Source organism: Venturia canescens, chromosome 8 (genome assembly GCF_019457755.1).
Source record: "Venturia canescens isolate UGA chromosome 8, ASM1945775v1, whole genome shotgun sequence".
NCBI classification, from domain to species: domain Eukaryota; kingdom Metazoa; phylum Arthropoda; class Insecta; order Hymenoptera; family Ichneumonidae; genus Venturia; species Venturia canescens.
The window spans coordinates 18883917-18903702 of NC_057428.1; the positions used below are offsets into that span (position 1 = coordinate 18883917).

A 19786-nucleotide genomic window follows, 5' to 3' on the forward strand; every position below is an offset into this window, starting at 1 on the left:
ATCGGGTGTTGTGTGTTTTGAAGTATATTCCGCGAACCAGCCCTCAGGTGATGTTATTATGAATAATATTATCAGGGATATATAGGAAGGAAAAGCAAAGTTGGTGTGCCACATGCTTTTATGGGTCACCGATCAGATGGTCTCCCATTGGAAAGTCGAACTCAGCGCTGTGCACCGGGCGTCCAGTGAAAACCAAGGACACCGAGGCATTCCGGGAGAAGGAGGAGTTCGAGGGAGACTAAAAGTTTCGTTAGCTCGTGCGCGAGTAGGGGAGGACAAAACAGCTGGAACGTGAGGGGGATCGGTAATACTTGTAATGGACTACGTTTATAAAAGTGAGTGCATGGACAAGAAACCTGAGTAATACAAACGTACAGAGAATGAATATGCGCATGAGCTTTACACCAGATCCTACAGGGTGCTCGACGCCAGGTTCCAGCTGTTATAACGTCAAGGTCGGGGTTTGTTTTCAAACATAAAATCAAATTTCCAATCGTTTGAGTTTCGAGCTCTTTCTTAGGAAAGTTCTCGAAATCCGGGACTCGATATTGTCGATAGCTCAAAAACGGTGAGAGTTGGAGTAAAAAATGTGAAGGACAGATTTCGTAGAAAACGAAATTTCCGGCACAAAAGTTCCCGGCCGGAATGCTCGATCCCCGGCAGCTCGCTCTGGGGAGCTGCTCGGGTGGAGACCTAGTTTTCGAAGGTCACGCACGTGCGAAGCAACAGCGAATGCGCTTATATTTCGAGCCCCTCTCAGGGCTGAAGTACTGCGAATCGAAGATCGTCCCCGGGACCTTTTTTATAGGAAATTTAACGCCCATCAGAATCGGTCCTCTGCTTATTTACTCTAGCTCCAACCGTTCGGACCACGCAAGCGTCGAAGCGTGGGGGTTAAGTTCACGTCGACGATTGACGAGAGACTCCTCGTTGGCGAACAGTCGAGGAAGAAACATCAGTTTGACGCAGCGCTTGGTACCGAACTCTGCTCCACAATCACAAGTAAGCATCTCTGAGACTTAAGACACTCTGTACAATCAATCATTAGCAAAGTGCATCTTCTCTTGCAATCACTCTGAACGATCCTTCTTGTACTCGCACACTCGTATTAACAGTTCTCACGTTCCTTCAAGCTATTTGTTCCATTAAAGGCGAGTTGTTCCAACTTCTAGGTAGCTTATCTGGTGAATGAAAGCATTGACTTGTAGACCTTTAGCTGTCAGATAGACTTACCAAGAAGTTGGAACAACCCGCCCTAGGACATTATTAATGTGAATGTTGACACTGAATTTTCCAACGTTCCGGTCCAACGAAACGATTTGAAAAAACTCTTCAATAATTCCAGTAATTCTTCAATTCTGTCACTTGTTTTATTTGCAATTCGTAGTTTTTCAGTCGAGACCAATGTGAAATGAAAAAATTCATGAATTACAAAAGTTTTTATCCTTAATTTCGTTTGACTCGAACGTGTTGCAAACTTCAGTGTCGCTGTGAATATCCACGGTTCTAGCAAAGACAGAGCTAGGGCAGAAATAAATGAGAAATACCGGGAATAACAATGACGCTGAACTTTGAAATGTTGGAGTCGAACGAAATGATTTTGAAAAACCCTCCAATAATTATTCAATTTGAAATAAAAAATGAAAAAGTGAAATAAAAAATGGTGAATTACACATGTTTTCTTCGTTCATTTCGTCGGACTCGAACGTTGCAAACTTCAGCGTCGTGAACATACTAGAGAAAAAGTGCAATCACAGAATTCAGTCCTCGGTTCGTGACAATCATTAGGAAACGCGCATTATCTAGATGTAATAAGCCTCGGTATCCGAGTGGCTCTTTCGCGGAGTTCGTTCTCCAATACGCTTGATGATAATAATGATAATAATAACGACAGTTGTAATACGAGTATTAACGACCACCGAACGCGACGATAATGTTCACAATAATAAGAAGCAAGCGCGCATAGGAGACCGCGGATTTGAGTTGCGACATAAAACAGTAGCATTGGCCTTCTTTTATCCTTAATTATCGTTGTGTATCGCGACGATTTTCTTTGCCGAAAGATTCGCGAGCCCCGGCCCGAAGCAGCCAGCGCTTCGAGCGCGTCAACAGCTTTTGTTCTCGGACCGGAATAAAACTCTGTTCGCGTATGATAGATAACGAACTGGTAGAGGCACAATAAAGAGATAGCCGCGATAAGAAGTCACGAGTTAAACCGCGCGCGGTCATCGGATTCATTAGCCGAGTGCTCGCGCGCGAAGATCGTCTGAAATCCTTGGTTGGGCACGCCGGGCTTGTGTATCCCACGTTAGTGTCACGAGTGAGCGAACGAACGCAATCACGAATTTCGTTTGCTTTTACATGAAGCGTGTAGCAATAGGAGCTGTGGTCGTCCGCAAAAGCTTACGCGCTATTTGCCCGAGGGCTTTCGATACTGATTGATACTCTCGCTCGCATCACAACGAGACGCTTGTGAACGCATACGCTCCCGCGAATACTCGGCTCAAAGGTACTCGTCGTGGCGCTCGAACTCGTGCGATCAGAAGGAGATGGAAATACTTCATGCTCAATCGGACGCGTTAATATGTACGAGGATTGCCCAAAGTCACGCTCCAAATCCCGCCGGTAAATATCGTTGCTAGACCTCCGAGAGACGAGTCCCGCGACGACTTTCCCGACGCGCCGCGACCCCGGGGAATATTAATTAACGAGCGAGTCACTCTCAGGAGTTAGGAGACTTTTTGGCAACTTGGGGAACCCGCCAAAATCGTTTCTCAATACTTGAGGAGGTAAATTCCGCGAGAGAATCGTCCCATCGACTCTCCGGACACCCTCTAACTGCATACATATCTCGCCTTTCTCTCCTGGCGGTTCAACTTGTGAGAATTTCCACAAGAGACTCCTGGTTATAGCACGGCCATGCACGTACGTATATTTATTCAGTAAATACTGTTTCATACAGCGCGTATTATGCAAAAGCGCAAACCTTTTTTCTCATGCGATGCATCGAAACCTTTAGCTACTCCCATTATGCCGATTGCTCATATTCCTGTTTGCACTACGCGGTGAGTAGCTTGGGAATCCTCATAAACGTTAAACGCAATCGTAGTACGATGTACCTCAAACGCGACTACGCTTTTCGTAACTATTATTATGTGGGCTTTCCATTCGATAGTTTGACGTTGATTTTTATATTTTATCGAGAAAACAACTTGCTTTCCAATCGCTGCTAAGTAATTCGATATCATTCCGGCTGGAAACCTGCGAACGGTGATTACCGCTCGATCCATTCTCAATCAAACCGAAATTGATGAATAACGAAGCACACTGTAAAAAATTTCTGTATGAAAATTAATATACTCGTATGGGAAGTTCTTAAGCGGACACGGTGTGTGAAATTTCAGATAAGATTTTTTAAATCCAAACTGGGTATTATGCCAGTAAAATTGTAGCCCATGAAAAAGACTATACTTGCATATATGAAAATTAATACACATGCGGAAGAATTTTGACTGTCATGTATATAAATATTAAAAGTTATTTGCTAATATTAATATTATACTGTTGTATATCAAATTTAATATACACACGCTTAACTTTAATTACCAAATCCTTATTCTTCTATATTTTTGTTGTTGATGTAGCTAAAGATACGACGAATAAAATATCATTTTATCAATTGAAAAATTATTTTTCACTATCCGTGATGGTCATCCCAGTAGCTGGTACCTCTAGAATCATTTTATTCGAAGAAAAATTCCTAACCTACATGTAGGCCAAGCTAGATAAATTTTTCACTGACATTAATGTTAGCTGCAACCAAGCTGCGCCATTGTTTGGAGAATAGCTCCACATAATCTAGTGACATGTTTGTCACGCGAAATTTCAGCCAACAATTTTGTTATTAACAATTTCACTATCTATACCAGATTTGCAAATAATGACCCCGTAAAAGTAATAAATTTCGAGTCAATTGGCTCGATTTTCAAAAAAGTCGTCTGTCATTAAATCCGCCATTTTTAATTTTGAAATTTTGAAAATCTGTAATCAAATTCGTAATCAGCGACCCCAAAAACTTTCGGATACCAATTTTTATCAAAATCGATACAGATGAAATATTCCTGACTAAAAGAGCCAAGTCGCAACTTATTATATAATGTCTTTTTGGCTTGACATCTACCAATGTCGTGGTAGTGTAGTTGGTAGCGTGAATTATAAAAGTGTAGGTAGGTAGATAGATCGGATCAAATCCCCCATTCGGCCAAACTACATAGATTTCGGAATGGGCTATGTGTGACATAGTTTAGTGTTAGCTGAAAACGGGCTGGGCCATTATTTAGAGAATAACTCCACATTATCTAGTGACATGTTTGTAACGCGAAATTTTAACCAACATCTTTGTTATTAACAATTTCATGCGAAAAATCGCTGTTTTTTTTGCATACAAAATGAAAACTATCAGGGTAATCGTGATAGCGTCAATACAAAAATTGTAGAGAATTAAAATACTAAGAAAATGAGCGGTAAAACGACTCAATCGAACCGTTAGTTTAGGAGAAAATAAAAAAAACGACAAAAAAAACATTTTTTTTTTAAATTTATAACTCGGTAATTTTTTGAGTTGAAGCGTAGACCTTCCGGCCAGTACTATTTATTAATATAAACTTTATGTGTGCGAAGAGCAGGCAATACTGTCCAATCCATAGTGTTCAATCCGTGGCCATTTCAATTTTTTACTATGCAATTTCCCAGCAGGCATAATTGCTACGGATATTATGCGATTTTAATTTATCAAAGCGATATCGAAAGTAGAAGTCTCATACTTCAAAACGTTCATCTTGGTTTTTCTCCCCCACTCTTCAACTACTCTCGCGCGCTCGGTCGTTTTACGACATATTCAGCTCTATTTCTAACATGTTTTTCGGCGTTTTCACGCCAAAACAAAACTTTCATGTTGGTTTTGCGTGAAAACGCCGAAAAACATGTGAAAAATAGAGCTGAATGTGACGTGAAAACCGCCGAGCGCGCGAAAGAAGTTGAAGAGAGGGAGAGAAAAACCAAGATGAACGTTTTGAAGTATGAGACTTCTACTTTCGAAATCGTTTTGATAAATTAAAATCGCATAATATCCGTAGTAATTATGCCTGCTGCTGGGAAATTGCATAGTAAAAAATTGAAATGGCCACGGATTGGAAACTATGCGTTGGACAGTGCCTGCTCTTCGCACGCATAAAGATTATATTAATAAGTAGTACTGGCCCGAAGGTCTACGCTTCAACTAAAAAATTACCGAGTTATAAATTTAAAAAAAAACATGTTTTTTGGTCGTTTTTTATTATTTTCTCCTAAACTAACGGTCCGATTGAGTCGTTTTACCGCTCATTTTCTTAGTATTTTAATTCTCTACAATTTTTGTATTGACGCTATCACGATTACTCTGATAGTTTTCATTTTGTACGCAAAAACGCAAAAAAACAGCGATTTTCCGCATGAAATTGTTAATATCAAAGTTGTTGGTTGAAATTTCGCATATCAAACATCTCACTAGATTATATCGAGCTATTCGCCGAATAATGGGCCAGCCCATTTTCCGCTATAACACTGACTATGTCACACATAGCCTATTCCAAAATCTATGTAGCTTGGCCTAATGGAAGAGTGGATCCGATCTACCTACCTACCTCCACTTTTATAATGCACTCTCCCAATTACAGTACCACGGCATTGGTAGAAGTAAAGCCAAAAAGGCATGATCTAATAACTCTTTTATTCAGGAATGTTTCGTCTGCGCCGATTTTCATAAAAATCGGTATCCGAAAGTTTTTGGGGTCGCTGATTACGAATTCGATGACAGATTTTCAAAATTTTTTAAATAAAAAATGGCAGATTAAATGACAGACGACTTTTTTGAAAATCGATCCATTTGGCCTGAAATTTGTTACTTTTACGGGGTCACTATTCACAAATCTGGTATAGGTGGTTTTTTATTTAAGAGGAAAAAAACAACAACAACCAAATTATATACTTCAAAACTTTCATCTTGGCTTTGCGTGAAAACGCCGAAAAACATGTTAGAAATAGAATATGACGTAAAACCGCCGAGCGCGCGAAAGAAGTTGAAGAGAGGGGGAGAAAAACCAAGATGAACGTTTTGAAGTATGGGACTTCTACTTTCGAAATCGTTTTGATAAATTAAAATCGCATAATATCCGTCGCAATTATGCCTGCTGAGAAATTGCATAGTAAAAAATTGAAATGGCCACGGATTGAACACTATGGATTGGACAGTATTGCCTGCTCTTCGCACACATAAAGTTTATATTAATAAATAGTACTGGCCGGAAGGTCTACGCTTCAACTCAAAAGAAGACCGAGATATGAATTTAAAAAAAAACTGTTTTTTGTTGGTTTTTTTCGATTTTCTCTTAAACTAAAGGTCCGATTGGGTTATTTGACCGCTCATTTTCTTCGTATTTTAATTTTCTACAATTTTTGTGTTGACGCTATCACGATTACCCTGATAGTTTTCATTTTGTACGCAAAAAAACGGCGATTTTTCGCATGAGATTGTTAATAACAAAGTGGTTGATTGAAATTTTGCGTATCAAACGTGGGTCAGCCCATTTTCAGCTAACACTGACTATTGCCCGTTTTTCCAACGTTAATCTGGATTTAAACTCGGTTCATCCTATCCCGAAACTATATGAAAAAAATTGAACTGAATTTGAACCGCGTCGGAGAAAACGGCCATATGTCACACATAGCCGGTTCCAAAACCTATGTAGCTTGGTCCAATGGGGGAATTGATCCGATCCACGTACCTACCTCCCCTTTTATAATGCATGCTCCCAACTACACTACCACGACATTGGTGAGATGTTAAGCCAAAAAGACATTATTTAATAAGTTGTGACTTGATTCATTTAATCAGGAATGTTTCGTCTGCACTGATTTTGATAAAAATTGGTATCCGGAAGTTTTTGGGGTCGTAGATTACGAATTGGATTACAGATTTTCGAAATTTTCAAAATTTAAAATGGCAGATTGAATGACAGACGACTTTTTTGAAAATCGATCCAATTGGCCTGAAATTTGTTACTTTTACGGGGTCACTATTCACAAATCTGGTATAGATAGTTATTTATTTAAAAGAAAAAAAACAAGAGAATAACAAAAAATAAAAAAAAAAAATTGCATCAGCGTTCTGTATTCTGCTCTCCTTGGATGACCTTGGCAACTATTAATTTGTATGCGAATTGGAATAAAAACTGACACGATTTTTCATTGTCAATAATAAAAACCCTAGAGTAATCATTTTTATGGACATAGATTCACTTTCTTCTTTTTTTGACCGCCATTTAGATTATTCAGAAAACTAACATCGAATTCATAATCATGCAGCGTCCTCGGAAATTCCCAAGTATTTATTGCCATGAGCGAAGATCGATTTGCGCGAAGTTACGAATTTTGAATGTTTGACATCGGATTCAGAAATTGACGAAAATTGCGTTACTGTAAAAAAAGTGGGGCTGAAAGGATTGAAAACTTGATTACGAATCTGTCATTAGATTTTTAAAATTCGGAATGGCAGTATCAATATGGTGGCAGTCAAATTCTGAAATCTTCTTAATATTTTTATAACTCTGAACCTATGGGGGTTTGTGATGTAACTAATTATAAAAAAAAACTATATGGCAAATCTATTGAAAAGTTCATATAATTTTCGACCGTGTATATTAATTTTTGTTTCTTATTCTCGTTTAGCATTTTAGAAAGGCCATTTTTGGAACCACAAATCACGCATATCCAAAAATGCAACTTCATATGTATATCATTTTCCAAACACCTGCAAATAAGTTTCAAAGTTGTACTGTATTTTCAATGTTTTATTCCCGACAGGTGGATTCATATACAAATGTTGTAATTTCCAATTGACAATATGGGATATTACATCACTAGTTTGAAAAATTCTCAAACTCGTTTTGAATATTGAATATCACGTATTGTAAATTTCATACCAGTTATGGGAATTTATAATACTGTTTTAAATTTACCCCAGAAGCGTATTAATTTTCATTTCATATATTCAGTTTGTAAAATTCATACACCGCTGTATATAGTAAAAGTATTATAAATTTCATAAAATTTTTTACAGTGTGCATATGATGAAATTCCCAAATCAATTTACGATGTACGATCTTTCATATCTTGTTTACGATATCCGGTGTAAATTTCGTGATAACAAAAATTGTTACAGAGATTTAGCAGAAAACAATACTCTATAAATTCAGATTCATTCCGAACTTTCGTATTTGCTCACGTGCAATTTTGAGAGCACACATCTCACACTCAATTTACATGATCCAGGGGATTTCCATATTTTTCAAAACAAAACTAAGTGCTTTTATTTTTACATCGTTCGCACTGCGTTATTTGTTCACTCAATATCATAATCCGGTGTTTTCTTTCATATTTGTTTACGAGGTATGTATCTGAAATAAAAAAAAAAAAAAAATAACAATCAATTCATACGAAACCGCGTTCCCAAATTGCGAAGTTTCTAGATTTAATTGATTTTTAAAAAACGGTGGGAAAGCGTTTATGATACTCGTATGGAATTACGACATTAAATTTATTTTCTCAATAAAATTTAAACCATTTATTCTGTAATTCATCAATTCATTTTACCCATCAATTCATTTTATGGGCAAAAATTACATCAAAATGTTCGAAATTTTACAATCTGCTCTCTACCTCAACGAAAATGTATCAACTCACGCCTCGTATAACATGAGCTTGTTGCATGAACGCGGGGGTTTCGGAATATAAAGATAATGCAGTGTCGATATTTATCCCGCCTCCGGAATTACCGCACTCTTCCCTATACGCGTGATTAATTCAATGGGAATCCGCAGGATCATACCGTTCAGGGATAACTCGTTTCCTCTTTTAATTCGATTTTCTTTTCACATTAAATAAAATCGTTCGTTATTCTATTTAAATTGTAACTGAAATGCTTTCGCGAGTGGGACGTTCCCGCGTGATTTTCTCATCGCCCTCACATTAGTTCGAACCGAGTGATGCGATTTCCTATTCGCCCGGTAATCGCCCATCGTAGAAAGTCAATTCCGCGTCGCATTTTCTCACCGAAAATCAATTAAATAGTATGAATATTATCTCGCCCTTGAAACTGCCGCTGCTCGCTGCAATAGAAATTTTTCACCGGCCCCGCGAATAGAGCGCGATCTTCAATCATATTTCGAGCTTAATTGAACATGTAGATTGATTAAAATTGATTTCGCACGTTTATTATAATTCAATATGAATATTGCATTCATTGAGCAGCCGCAGCGAAGCGAAAGCGATGGTTCGAGGCCTACGGCCAACGGATATTACTTCTGGCGAGGCGATAATGAGAATTCCTAACTTGATCGCGGGGGGGACTAGGGGGAGGAGAGAGGAAGCACATTAAGTTCTCTGTTGTTTCGTGGTTTGTCGCCAAACCACCTCATTTCCTTTTGACATTTATCTCTCCCTTTCTAATTTGCATTATCGGGGTTTGCCCTCTGCCCGGGAAGCTATTGAAGTTCATTCCCTTTTGTCAACTTTCCAGCGAGCAGCTTTGACCGTGTTTTCACTTGAACAGTCGCATTGAGGAGGAAACAAATTTCATATTTGATTCTATAAATCAGCTGCATAATTCCATAGCCAACTTTCCTGCTTTCTGCTGCTATTTTCAACTCTCTTTTGTTTATAGCTCCACTGAAAACGAAATTTCGTTGAAACATCCCAAACTTTATTGACTCAATCATATTAAACAGTCGAATACGTCGGATAAGATATTTTGGATGAATTTAAAATAATTCTTTGATGTGGTTAATAAATGATTATTTCAATTTACTAAACATGACGCTACGACTAACGGATACGTATCTAGAGATACCAATTATTATGAAACACTTAATAATGTAGTGAATGTATGAGTTTGCTTTGCTGTGAAGCCATTTTTCATATTATTATAAAATTAATATTTTACACGGAGAGAAGTATTTTTGTTAGCACAGCGCGAGCGTGAGCATATTGTATGCTACCGTAAAAAAATATTTGCTGCCCGAACAAATGATTTCGCTGAAATGTTTTTTTTTTTTTTTTTTCTAAAAAATGAATAAAAGTAAATTATTACGTATAAAAATGCAGCGAAAAAATTCATATCGATTCAGAGTTGGTTATTGGTTCAAACCTATCACTTTGCGAGCATAGGTAACGGACAGATTCTAAATAAATTTTCCTACCTGAACCGAGATTGAAGCCCAGACCTATATTTCCTACCTACGCACTCACCCTATCCACTACGCTATATACCTATCGCTTGTAAAATAAGGATATTCGTTCACTTTAATTACATTCACTTTAATCAAATATACATTTCACTTTAATCAAAATTTCTTCGTATTCATGCTTGTTAAAATTTTTCTCGAGAATTTGGAAAGCAATCCTTTTCATCCTTTAAATAAAAAAACAAACAATGTTTCGCAGTTTTTTGAGTACCTCGTTATTTATGCCGTATATATAGTTAATAATTTACTTAGAATTAATATAATTTCAACAAATGCTTTTGTTGAACTAGCCAAAATGGATTTTTCAATGATAAAATATTTGTTGGTGATTTTGCAAGATTGTGACCGATCAATCCACATTGTTTACAAAAAAATCAAAATGACTAACCATTTTTTCGCTTTTCTAAGAAAAATCACTGTCTACGCAACAAAATAATTTTAGTAAGCCACAACCTTGTTGTTGTTTCAATAGCACGAATAATTATAACCGGAACGTTTGGCAGTACAATAGATTCATCAGCTGATTGAATATCCTGAGAAATTAACCAAATATCGATGCTGCTATCAGCTAATGTAATCAGCTGATTGAACATCCTGAGAAATTAACCAAATATCGATGCTATCGGCTGATTGAATATCCTGAGAAATCAACCGAATATCGACAGTCTATAAAACAAAATATACTTTCTAACCATTTTCACGAGATTCGACCAAAGATTTGTACGCCTCAACAAAACAAATAATCAACGATTGATTCAACAAAATAAATGTGGGATCAACAAAACTCCGTTTTCAGTGTAAAGATCACGGGGCATGAATCACTTTCTGCTACTTCCGTCCACTGAAATTCCAGAATCTTATTATTTACCGGTAAAATACCTGAAAAAAGCCTCAAATTAGTCAGAAACGGTCTCAGTGCCAGCGGGGTCAGTTTCACCGCCTCGAAATTCCTTAATTACCACAAATATTCCTTCCCCACACGCAGACGTGTTTCTTCCACTCTCGCATCCGTGTTATCTCGACAAAGGCTTCTCCTCGCCCCTGCAAATATCGCCTCGTACGCGTTCATGTCTGTATTCGTTCGTCTCTCGAGCGCGATACGAGAGACGGTGATATATTTTCAAAAGAATTTTTCATATGTGCATGCGGGGTCTCTGAAAAACAAACAAGCGTTGAAAAATTGTAACGCAAACACGAGCTCTCGAGTCTCTTCTCTTCAACGTTGTGCGATGCATCGGTGGCTTCCACCTTCTCAGTATACGCGGAGATAAAAATGTTTCGTTTGTTTACTGAAATCCTGAGGGTGACTCACGCAGACGTTTTAATTGATCAGTCGACGCCTCGCTCTCTGTTTTCCCGACGGAAGTACCTGCACCAGCAGTACTTTCGTAAGTTAATTAAAAAATTTTTAAACTGAAACGCGTTCGTTTTGATGAAAATTCCTTCGACCACAACGAGATTCCGAAGGTAACAACAAGTTCCTGGGAGAAAATTGGGCTGAAGGATGATCGAAAAAAAAGATTAGTCAAAAATCGTTAAAAATGCGTTCCTATGACAGAAATTTTGACGCAAAAAGTTTAGAGCCATCGTCATAGCCCGAAACGCGAGTCCTACAAAATTGCGAAATTGCATTGTCCCCCATGCGATTGTAAACGGCCCGCGACTCGCGATTTATCCATACGCGTGTTCATAAAATTTCACCGCGCTCGGCGTCGTTGAATGATTGATTATGCGAAGGTAGAAAGTTGCGTCGAGTTCAGAGGCTCCTCTCATTCTCTCCCATTGTAATTCTTGACCGCGCGCGCGGGCGAGAGAGGATGAATGATTTCTCGTATGTGAATCAACTTTGTGGGCTGACATGGGATCGAGGGCAGGCAAAGAGCGCTCGGCCGCGCGAGAGAGTTCTCTGTGTCCCGAAGGTCGTCCGGCCGAGATTTAATTAATGGAATAATATTAATGGAATGACTTTGGCTTTTCCGATAATAAACGAGCTTGAGCGTTGTAGTCCATAAATTGTATTTGCCGGGGCTGAAGTTGAGAGAGAGATAGAGACTGCATTTAATTAGTGCATTATTTCGCTCGCGGGGAGGCATAATAACGCGAGAATAAAAGCGCGAGCACAAAGCCACCTGTTTGCCATTGAGATAGAACTTAAAAACTCGAATATTCTAAGTGAATCACTCAATCAACGTTCAGCTTCGCGACTGATACGAAACGATCGATCACATCCGCGTCTCTTTTCGGGCTGTCTAAAGCCCGAAAATCCGGTGCGTCGTTACTATTTTACGAGGCTTGCCAGAGAGCCGTTAATCGTCGCGCGGGGAAGTAGCTCGCCGAATAGTTTCATCGTCGACGATCCGCGATTGTCGCGAGCGTCAATATCTAGGTATATGGGTAACTGGAACGCACGCGGGAAGGAATAAAGCGCTTTAAGCGTTTATTCTTCAGTCGCATTTTCTCCGAGGAAGTATTCGGAGGATCACGAGAGTGTTACGAAGTGGAAGTTTAGATAAGAAGAATCTCGATGTTTTATCGCCCTTGCACGAGCGACAATAATCGTCGACTATCGCGATGTACGCGCGCAGACACTCGCAAAGGCTTTTGATAACGGCGAATTCGAACAATGGTCATCGCCGATCGGGATAAGGAAGAAAAAACTTGTGAGAAAATATGGAAACAGAGAGCGATCCATTAGCCGAGTTTTTCTCCGACTCTCGATATTCCCCTCGCGGAATTTCACCGTCGCGGCTACAACGTCGCACAGGGAGAGCCCGCTCACACTCTCGCCGCACTCTACACGACTCATTCGCGCGGTCCGATCGGAGAAAATCTCCTCTGAGATCACGATCACAAATTAGGAGCGGCTAATTGCACTTTACCGCGCGCACGCACTCCCGATCCTCGCCATGAACCGAGGAGACATAATTGTACTTGAATTTTCTAGCTCGATCATCCGGAATAACCGCGAACGAACGTTCCCGGATAGTCATCGGCATCGGTGACGAGCTCGACGACCTTCGAATCTGCCGATCAGACGGCGAATCACGTCGAAGCGAATAACTGCTTGAACCGATCGAAATTTGTCCTAGAAAAATATATCTCAGAATCCATAAAATATAAAAAGTCCCTCGGAGTATAGTAAGATAGAAAAATTGTAAGCACTCCGCGATGAAAAAATTCAATGATAAGCCCGTCCGTAGCGACGGGGATGACGGGGATGACGGGAGTGACGGGGGTGACAGGGCCGACGAAGCGAGGGGCAGAGGTGGGAGAAGAATATCCGTTTTCGGAGTGTGCCCTTCCAGGTATGTAACTTGAAATTCCATTGGACAGGTTGAGCAAACGAATTAGGGCGCTAGAAATTCCATTTCACAGCGCTCCTCTTGCCTGCTGAAAAAATATCGGCTAAAATATATACGCGTTTATGATCGACGGATAAACTTATATCTGTGTACTGTATACGGCGTACTCGCGAACGCACAGTAGTTAACTTTCTTGTCACCAAGTACGGCGAGCAAAGTGTATATGCGTTCGTTGAACGCCGGATACGACATGTCTCGCAAGTATATTTGTCCGAGGCTTCGCCATTTATGAAATGTAATATCGGCTCTCCGATCCCATAAGCCGTTGCCTCGTAACTTCATTTTTTATCGCTGTACGCGCTCCTTCGATCATGAAAAACGTTTAAAAGTAAATTCATTTTTTTATCTCTTGTTACAGTTTAGTGAGGCGACGAACGATGCCTTACTTCAACAGCCCTGCTCCCTCTGCCTATGACAAAGGTACGCGCTACTCGATTTTAGTAGAAATTCAATCACTTTATTTTGTATATCGAATTAAATTGAGTGCACTATCATGCTTACCAAAATGTTGATAAAGTTTGTGGATATTTGGATTTTGTGGGGTTTATTGGAGGGAAATATTTTTTCCTTTTACGAGGAAGATGAAAATTAAATTTATCGAATTTTTGCGTGATTTTAAAAGCATTGATGAAGTTAGTGGGAAATCGAATTTTCGGTGGTTGATGAAATTGAGAGAACAGTTTTGAGAACAATATTTTTAGGGTTGAAATAATTGGCGTGGAATACTCTGAGCTTTCAACGAAATTGTTGAAATTATTTTCTCGTTATTTGTACAAAGGAATTTGTGCCGAATGCGATGATGAAATTATGCTTGAATTTCAAAAATTAATGGCTTCTTGTTAGATGATGCAGCAGCACCAGCACCGGGTCCCTCGCACGCTTCCGGTGCCGCTGGTCCCAGCACCAGCAGTTCCGAGCCGATCTTCATGATAGAACACTTGGCGACATTCACAGTCGCCAAAGAAGCGGGAATTATGTATCCGGCCGATGGCATGCGACGGCTCTGCCAATTGGAGAAGAGCAATGGCATTTGGAGCCAGAAGATGCAACTTCGTCTCGAACGCAACTGGGTCCTTATAATGGATACCGAGACTGGGGTAAATTAAGAAAAAGAATAATCTTGGAAATGAAAAAAATTCATTTTCCTCGTTATCGTCTTAATTTTAGGTATTTTTAACCGAATTTTAACAATTTAGCGACATTTGATAATTGGCTACTCGGAAATTGAGGCCTCCGAGTAAACGACATTTGAGAGGAACCTTATCGGTCAGTCTCCGTGGTTGTAAAAGGAATAAAAAATCTCAACGATCAAAGAATTTGATTATTTAAAAATAGTAAAAAAATGATTTTTTTAACTTAACAAAGACATTTAAACTCGTAAAATTGTATGTTGAACAAATGGAAAATAATTATTTACCGCGAATGTTACGTAATTTCGTTCGATCTTTCGAGTCGTTAAAACATTCGTATCGAAGGAATGATTATTATTGGGAGGCCATTAAATGTGGAAAGTGGTGAAACTATAATTCGACTATTTGCAGATTGTAATGGAGAGATTCCCAGCTGCATTGATCCAAGAGCCGACTGCATTCATAACGCGGGATCCGATGGAAATGTACAACAACATTCTGGTGTTTATAGTCGCGGACGAAAGTGGTGCTGGGCAGCAAGGAGAGATGCACATATTCCAGTGCCAGAGCGTATCCGCCCAGGATCTTGTTAGGGATTTGCAGCGGTTGCAGTTGGGGGAACTGATACCGGCGCAACCGTCAAGGGGACCGAGAGGTCAGATCCCGCCGCCGCCGACTTTGCCGCCACCAGAGCCACCTCTCAACAGTGTCAACGTACGGGAACAAGTCTCGGCTTTCAACGCAGCTACGAGTGAGAATTTGCATATGTGTTTTTATAGTTCATAATTCAATCAAAATGCTCGTTTCGTTATTCCAACTTAAGTGTGACGCATTTGTATTTCTGTGTGCAACGAGATATCCCATTTCCCTATTAATCACTCTCTTTAAATTTCTAATGAATGTTTTCGACGAAGAAAGCCCATTTTCATTCACCGTTCACATTCATTTATAACGACTCATCAAACTCTTATTCAATCTGACAAGAATTTTCGCACAAATTTCTACGTCCAGCGTGCGCAAATGTACCGAGGAAAATCGGTAGAGGTAACAAATATTGGCGAAGCAGGAACGTGAAAAACTTTGCAAAACACTTTGCAGCGTTGAATGAAAGCTTAATAATTGACAGTATACTCGCTTCGTGATTTTGGCAATTTTACAGGCTCTTACAGACCGTTTGTATCGTCGTTAAGCAGAGATAGTAATGATTTTGCCTGCATTATAGATGACGGGCCGAGCGATATATCGCGCGAGGAAAACAACGACGAAGTGTCATCGACGTCGTCAGAAAAATACGAGCGAGATGTAACGATTCTGAATCACTGTTTCGACGACATCGAGAAGTTTATTGCTCGTTTACAGCACGCGGCAGCAGCATCCAGAGAATTGGAGCGTAGAAGACGCAACAGTAAATCAAAAAAGCGTAATTTGGGCGACGGAATGTTGACGATGAGAGCGAAACCGCCCCCGGAATCGGAGTTCGTCGATATATTTCAAAAGTTTAAACTCTCGTTCAATCTTCTTGCTAAATTGAAGGCTCACATCCACGATCCGAACGCTCCGGAGCTCGTTCATTTTCTCTTCACCCCGTTGGCTCTCATCGTGGACGCGTCCCACGACACGAATTACGATTCGAACCTGCCCAGCAAAGTAGTATCCCCGCTTCTGACTCGAGAAGCTGTAAATCTTTTGATCCACTGTGTCACCAGTAAGGAAACCGAACTTTGGCATTCTTTGGGGGACACGTGGCTCGTCCCCAGAGACCAATGGAAGAATCACGTCCCCGCTTATCACCCAATTTTCATGGACGGTTGGTCCCCGGAATGCCCCATTCCCGAGGATCATCGGGACCACGATCATTTGGCCTCGCTTCTCAACGCTGACAAACAAAAGAGGGACGAAATTCCTGAACAACAGAACGATCCTTATTACAGCCATCGCGAAGTCGAGGAATCTCACTACAGCAGCGACTACCTGGAGTACGAACCCCGCGAGGAACGTACCAACGAATATTTCGAGAGAAACTACGGACCCGGCTCCGAATTGTACGCTCGCGAGGAGCGAGACCGCGTCGATCAGACTCGAGCTCACAGCGATATCTCCGTCGATTCCATAGAACGAGGACCCCGAGGCGCTCCTGGAATCGATAGGGCACAAGAATCTTGGCTCGACGATCTGCTCACTCGGCACGCTAAAATTGTCCAAGTCACTTATCCCAGGACCGCCAATAACGACAAAGAATTAACCGTCGTCAGGGGCGAGTATCTTGAAATACTCGACGACAGCAGGAAATGGTGGAAAGCGAGAAACTCCAGGGGTCAAGTTGCTCACGTTCCTCATACCATCGTCACTCCGCATAACCCAGCACACACTGGCGACAGTGATGTTTTCAACAATCCGGTGTACGCGAGCAGATACCAACGACAGGGGCACGGCTACAATTACGAGGTAAGAAAACTCCCATTTTTGACACTTTCGTTAAGAAGCTTCAAATCATTCGACTATTTTATGCAATTTCATGGGTTAAGATGCCATTTTTTTCACTGTTGGGCTGCACTCCAGGACATGTTGACCCGGAAATTTTCTGGACTCGCGGTATCAACTTTTCCTCGGTATAAGAAACCTCTATTTGTAAACAAACTACAATACAAATTGGTTCATCTGCGAAAAGTTATTTCACGTACTTGGAAAAAGTGCAAGTATCGAGTCCCCGAGACTGAAGGATTTTCACGATTGATTGATTAAATAAATCCTACCTGCGAACTTTCGTACGGTAGTGTATATATTCGCCGGACGAATGTAGATATTGCAATGTAACTGAGGGTCTCATTCGAGGAATGACACAATGAACAATGACTCGTCTCTGTCGAGTGACGCGTTAAAATCGTACGTTGTTGCATTTGCGAGTAATCTTTCGATTGTCTCGGGACAGAGTGCTTTGCTATCGAGACTAAACGATTTTATTGTATGACGATGAAACTGCGCTGGGACGAAAAATTGATACAACACTTTCGTAAGACATTTTAAAATCAAGTGAACAGACACATTTTTCGACAGGCAGAAAAATCATTGATTCGCAGCCACAAAAGTCTTAAAACAACGGATAAACCATCGACGTTTAGGGGTTTTTTGCTAGCGGATTTCTCGAGTTTTGAAAAATAATATATTTTATTACCGATTTTAAAGGACTCCGAAATTGAGGGCACGAGTACAAGTCCGGGACCGGATACGACACATAGACCTCACGCTATTCCACCACCAGCGCCGGCAGATTGGGTCCGTAAGGAGCGTCTTGGAAAGAAAGGTGAATTCCGATATTTTTAATGAGACGCTGATTGCCTCCAAGCAAAAAGAGGAGCACGCGCGTACACGAATTTATTCTACATTCCAACGAATGAATTTTCGCGAAATACTGAAAAGTTTCATCGCTTTTCCAATCGTTTTCACGTGTATTTGTATATATTACATCAGCAAGAATACGCAGAGGGACGTAAAAATATTTTCCCTTGTTTTACAATCGCTTACGACTGAGAATATTACCAGAATTGAAGCAGAGTCTTATGTGCGCGATCGCATTATTTTATGTTTTAGTAGCTTCATAGTCCATTGCGTTGATTTTTTTCGTGTTCGAATAACGGGGCTTACAGAAAGAGAGAATGCGCTTTTCGAATGGAAATAATCTTCACGAAAGTCGTCATTTCAAGACTTTGGCCTTTATATTTTCCCTCGTACGTGCTTCAGTCATGTTTCTAAAACGCGAAAAAACAAATCGCCTCGTTTTATCGTTGCGTGAGAAAATACCAGCCAAGTTCTACACCACTCTCGGCCAATAATCCATCAAATAATAACGTGGACGCACCGTTTCTCTCTTTCACTGAACGAAAAAAAATTTGTATGCTATTATTTATGACTTTTATTAGCTTTATGTTTTATTTACAATGACTATTAATACCCAACTCCGCAATATTATTTACAATTCTGTAGTCGTCCTGGTTCATGAAAAATTCAGAAATATATATATATTTTTTATCCATTTTTCTGACGACTAAATCCAAGCATATGAATTTTTTTCTCCTGGTTTTATCAATATTCACGTATACGCCAGAAAATGGAATTAATCCGGGAGTATTTTGATTAATTATTATCGTTTTCACAAAACATGAAAAAAATATCGGTCTCGAACGACGTGCGCGCAGCAGAGATGGGATGAATTCGAATTTCTCGGTGACATATAAAAACTGGAATTTTCATGTCCAGTGCTTACTCTCGATGTTATGAGTAATTTTAATTATCACTAGTAATTTAGAGTTTCTTTGAAGAAAATAACGATTCTAGTTTTTTAATGTAATAGAGAAATTTGATGTGTTTTTTTTCTTTTTTTTTTAAGAAAATCTCTGAAGCTACGATGCATAACGATCGTAATAAGTCACGTATTTATCGACTAACCAAATTTTAGATATTACAGTTTGATTAACATTGTTTTTACGTTCGTTGGGGAGGGGGCGTCGAGAAATATAATCGCCACCGAAAAGACCCAATTGCGAGAGATAGCTGCGTTGGAATTTTACTTTTAATTTAATTATACACGAAGGATAAAAAAACAACAAACATAAAGTTTCATTCAGTAATTGGTTTGTCCTCTGTCCAATGTGTGGGATAAATGTGTGTGTGTGTCTATTTGTATAACTGTTGTGTCACGTTGGAATATATATTTTTTAACGAATAGTTTGTACAAACTACATGGAAAATTGCTGAAGGATTCGTCTATGTCGTCCAAGAGAAAAATCACGTTGTTACTGCTGCAAAGTGGCAATGTTTTTTATTCCTCACACGCCAAAACAGATATTTCTCCTCGAGTCGTTCGAGATCCCGGGAATATTATCGAGAGAGAGAGAGAGAGAGTGTGTGGCTTCCAATTGAAGTGTGCGCGTGGCTGTGTGTCTGCGAATATGAATGTTTT

General features: G+C 39.8%; 2 protein-coding genes across 5 annotated transcripts in view; one reads left to right on the forward strand and one right to left on the reverse strand.

Annotated features, from left to right (window-relative positions):
- The window catches only part of LOC122415420 (uncharacterized), a 37993-nt gene extending 36193 nt beyond the window's left edge, over window positions 1–1800 (reverse strand). Inside the window, exon 1 of the mRNA XM_043427546.1 lies at window positions 1756–1800. Within this exon, the coding sequence (XP_043283481.1) occupies window positions 1756–1785 (30 nt within the window). The 5' untranslated portion in view covers window positions 1786–1800. The remainder of the gene's footprint in view (window positions 1–1755) is intronic.
- The window catches only part of LOC122415415 (epidermal growth factor receptor kinase substrate 8-like), a 57092-nt gene that overhangs the window by 26810 nt on the left and 10496 nt on the right, over window positions 1–19786 (forward strand). Inside the window, exons 2-8 of one of the 4 annotated variants that reach the window (XM_043427534.1) lie at window positions 76–1002; window positions 13282–13642; window positions 14058–14119; window positions 14543–14796; window positions 15241–15580; window positions 16052–17274; window positions 18013–18130. In XM_043427534.1, coding sequence (XP_043283469.1) covers window positions 13506–13642; window positions 14058–14119; window positions 14543–14796; window positions 15241–15580; window positions 16052–17274; window positions 18013–18130 — 2134 coding nt within the window. In that variant the 5' untranslated portion in view covers window positions 76–1002; window positions 13282–13505. The remainder of the gene's footprint in view (window positions 1–75; window positions 1003–13281; window positions 13643–14057; window positions 14120–14542; window positions 14797–15240; window positions 15581–16051; window positions 17275–18012; window positions 18131–19786) is intronic. The other 3 variants (XM_043427535.1, XM_043427536.1, XM_043427537.1) reach the window with 3 other exon arrangements.